This window comes from Gossypium raimondii, chromosome 5, assembly GCF_025698545.1.
Source record: "Gossypium raimondii isolate GPD5lz chromosome 5, ASM2569854v1, whole genome shotgun sequence".
NCBI classification, from domain to species: domain Eukaryota; kingdom Viridiplantae; phylum Streptophyta; class Magnoliopsida; order Malvales; family Malvaceae; genus Gossypium; species Gossypium raimondii.
In genome coordinates, this window is record NC_068569.1 from 46,321,125 (window position 1) to 46,325,448 (window position 4,324).

Below are 4,324 nucleotides of genomic sequence, written 5' to 3' on the forward strand. Positions count from 1 at the left end.
AGAAGGGGGAGGGATAGGGATAGGAGGGGAATAAAAGTTTTGGGGAGAAAATGGGAGGGAGTAAAAGTTTTGGGAGAAAGTATAGAGGTTTGAGAGTTTTGGGTAAAATGTAAAATATTATAGTTTAGTATTTGGTTTATTCGAATTATTCGAATTCGAAAAACAAACTCGATTGGAGCTGGAAATTCAAAAGAAAAATTCGAGTTAACTTGAATAATTTAATTTGTTTAACTCAAAATTTGATTTTTCTTTAAATTTTTTAAGTCGAATTGAGTTTTGCTCAACCCTAATTAAATTGAGAGAAAAGATAGCTAAAATATTTATTATAGAGACTAAAAGAATTTCAAAAATGTTAGTCGTTAAATTATAATTTTTTTTAGTTAAGTTATTGAGTGCCTAAGGAAGAAATCTACCCCCCTCTTTCTTTTCTTTTACTATATTACACGGTAATGAAACACTCCCTAGAATTTTCGACATTTTCAGAAGGCATTCCCCTGCGTGCCGCACCCTGGCGGCTTCTGGTTCAACTTCATGTCCTCGTTCCCAAGCCCGCTGCAAACTCAAACTCGTTCTCATTCAATGAGTCAAAATTCTTGTCCCCAACATTCCCAAGGTAATGTTGCTTCGCCATTCCCCGATGTTCTTCGCGAGCACGAGAACTGTTTGTGTAAATGCCTCAATCAAATTTGCTCTTCTCTATCCGGGAATTTCACTGATGACACCCCCAGATCCAGCACCATTCAGCTCTCGCCTACTTTAAATCTCAGTCACGAGTACAGTCTCGCTTTGCAGAACAATTCTTACAATGAGATACGCCACATGATTGAAGCTCAAATGCAAGTCGAGAATGTGATTGAAGGCGAGGGTACAGATGCCCATCACTTGCGTTTGTCGCCGGTACTGCGCCCCAACAGAGATTGCGTCCACCAAGCTCTTCTCCACACAAATCCCAATGCTACACTCACTCACTTGCTTTCTACGTACTTTGATCACAGCGAAAATATCACCACTCTTTGCCTCATGCTCCGCCAATGCGTATCTCGTGCTCGTACTCTGTATGCTCCTATTACTCATCTTCTTCAGGAGTTCCCTTATGACCCAAGTTCTATCCATATCTCGCAATGTAACTCCGCCATTGATGTTTTCACCCAATTCGATAGCCTTGACAATCCTTTCCCATCTCCTGATTCCCATGATTTCAACGAAATGCACCACAGTTTCTCCCAGCTCAAGGAGCAGCTTGATCACCACCGCAACAAATCCCTTTCTAGATTTCGCTTCTTGCACCGCGCAACTTCTGGCTCTGCCTTTTGCCTAATTGGCACTGTTGTTGGAGTTGCCACTTCGGCCGTGGTTATCTCCACTCATGCCCTGGCTGCCTTTGTATGCCTGGTCTCTACCTCACTTTGTCCTATTTATGTTCCAAGTCATCTCAAGAAGAAACAGCTTGCGCATATGGCTCAGCTGTATGCTGCTGCCAGAAGTGGAACTTTTTTCCATATCAATTATCTTGAGTCTATTGTCTGCCTTGTTGACTTGTTGCATTCTGCTGTTAAGGGCGATAGGGAGCTTATAAGAATTGCGTTGAAAAGTAGGGACATATATCCCATCTATGAAGTCGTGAAATATCTCCGCAATAGCCGCAACAAATTTTTTGACAAGCTCAAAGAACTTGAGGATCATATATACTTTTGCTTTGATGCTGTCAATAAATCCAGAGCTAATCTGGTTGACCAGATCCATCCTCATCAATCTTCTAATTCATGATCGTTTGGTAGCTTCTTTTGTCCTATTTACTCTTTATATCAATGTGTATTGCTGTACTCTCCTTTGACTATTGCCACTGGCCCTTCATTTTAAACTTGGGCTGTTATGATTCATTCCTTGTGCCTTTAAGAGCCGTGGATTGTTGGACTGATCATTGTGGGAAGGTATACTTAGTACTTCAACCTTGTCTTCTTGCCCTTATTTGACCTGAGTGCAAACCAAATAAGAGGTGGAATGCAGGAGGCATTTAAGAGCTAATAGGCTCTCTGGGTTTTTGCTGATCAACTGGTTAAGTGAAAGAACCAAACATGGAATTCCTTCCAAACTTGGTCAATTGGCCTTTCTCAAGGGTCTTCACCTTTTCCATAATTCTCTTACTCAAACCACAACTTGCTTTCATCCGACCGTTCTGGACCTTTCTTTAATTGAACTTTCTGGTCTGATACGTAATCTCTAACAACAGAGTAGTTCACACTGCCTTAAGAAGTAATAGAGGTTGGCCTTAAGAGGTTCCCTTGATATGTAATCGTCTACCAATTTAGAAGGAAGAAGTTGACAAGACTTGGTGCCCTGACAGGAAAAAATGGTTATGGCTTTTGCAGATTCTCCTATTGAGCTGAATTATAGTAATTTCAGCATCCCAAACCCTTCTGGTACAGTCAACTTACAAAGCAGAGTTCGTCACTAGAGGAATTCTTCGTAACTCTTATTGGGTATCATGTAGAAGAATATGAGATGTTCTTTGTTTACAAATTATCTTTCTGGTCGAAACCTTGAAACTTCCATTCATCACAAGCGAGTAACAAATACTCTTTTTTTCTTTTTCTTTTTTTATAAAGTGACTTTTTCTTTTACATGAATGGAGTTGGGCTTATAATACTGAACAAACTTTATGAAGAAGTGAGGAGATAAAACCAACATTGGGGCGAATGACCTGAGTCTGAACAATCCTCTTATTTATCTCATAAATTAATTGCAAATGATATTTGTATTTTGTTCTTTTTTTATTTGAGAATTATTATCATTTGGTGCATTTATTATGTTTCCATTGAACTGAAAAAGAAAAAAAATCTTATATACATATATATGCTTGAACTGAATGAAAGTTTTCAAAAGATTAATAGGGTGGATTCGAACTCCATTCATAATGTTCTGTTTTAAATGTCAAATCAATCTTTTATGTAAGTTTCAAAATCGTCAACATCACACTTTGATCCCATTGAGACTAGAAATAATATAAAACCAATTAAATTAGTAGCAATTGTAGATAATTGGTATGGAAGACAAGAAGATGGTAGTGGTGATAAAAAAAAATTGATTCATTTATGATAGGCGGAGAGTAGTAACAAACATATAGGAGATGAAGAGAATGAGGAGGAGGTTATGTGTGGCTATAAATCTAAGGTTACTAAGTAGAGGTGATCCATTATTCATCGTGCCTTGAGTATTTAAAGTGTATGAGGATAAACTCGGTTAAGCAACGAATAAGCAAAATAATGAAGAAATTAAAAATATCGAATGTAAATATTTTACATGAAAAATCCCTCCGAAGATGATAAAAAACCATGGATAAAGATAATTTTACTAAAACGGAAAACATGAAGAATACAAAATATGGAGATAAAACTAAGCCTCGAAACTGAAATAAGAACCCTCAAAACGTAAACACAAAATTCTCTGAAAGCTTGTAAAAGCTAATACCTAAATATGTAATGAGTTACCTATTTATAGGCTAAATTTGTAGCTCAAATAATATTAAAATAACCTATACTAATCAAAGTTTAAGTGAGAAACTAATATTAAAATAAGCTACACTATTCAGAGTTTAACTGGTAAACGAAAAATAGAGTTTAATTGGGAGAAGACAAGCCAAAAAATATGAGGCATAACTCCACAAATCTCTACCTTGACTCGTATTTTCACAATGTCTTCTTTTCCAAAGCCTATCACGGGCTTATCTCGAACTATGCAAGATATTAACTGAGTCAAAGTTATATTTAGAAGCTTGAAGTCTTCTAGTTTTCGACTTGGGCACTGTCAAATCAAAACTAACTTGGGTTTGATTTCCACGAACACAATGCCCTATCTTTTCAAAACCTGCATCCAAAAGAGAACCTCTCTTATATGTAATGGTCATAAATTTTTCTCTCCTATGATCAAGTTGTCTTCGCTTCAAACGAATCGACTTCAACTCCTTAACATGCGAGGGACGTTTTGTTTCATTGGTCACCGTTGATCCTTCCAGAACATAAAGACTGCCAATCTTTTTACCTTTCATAAAAACAAGAGTCCCACGAGATACATTAATGATGTTTGACTTTGTTGATTCTACAACCCTTCGAGTCCAAAATTCCCAAGGAGATAAGATTTTTTTTAAGTCAGACACATGCCTGACATCTAACAGTATCCTAATTGTCATGTCGTGCATCTTAATCTGGACAATACTAATACTGGTTACCTTACTGGGTGAATTATTCCCCATGTACACAATTCCACCTTCAATTGAAATTTATGTGGAGAACCAGTCCCTATTAGGACACATATGGAATAAACACCC

The 4,324-nt window shown here is 37.2% G+C and overlaps 1 protein-coding gene across 1 annotated transcript; it reads left to right on the forward strand.

Moving 5' to 3' along the window:
• The first annotated feature begins 422 nt into the window (after positions 1 to 422).
• LOC105766231 (UPF0496 protein At3g19330) lies at positions 423 to 2,800 on the forward strand. Its single transcript, XM_012585607.2, has one exon. It carries the CDS (start codon positions 532 to 534, stop codon positions 1,765 to 1,767), a length of 1,236 nt encoding a protein of 411 aa, XP_012441061.1. The 5' UTR covers positions 423 to 531; the 3' UTR covers positions 1,768 to 2,800.
• The last annotated feature ends 1,524 nt before the right edge of the window (positions 2,801 to 4,324 follow it).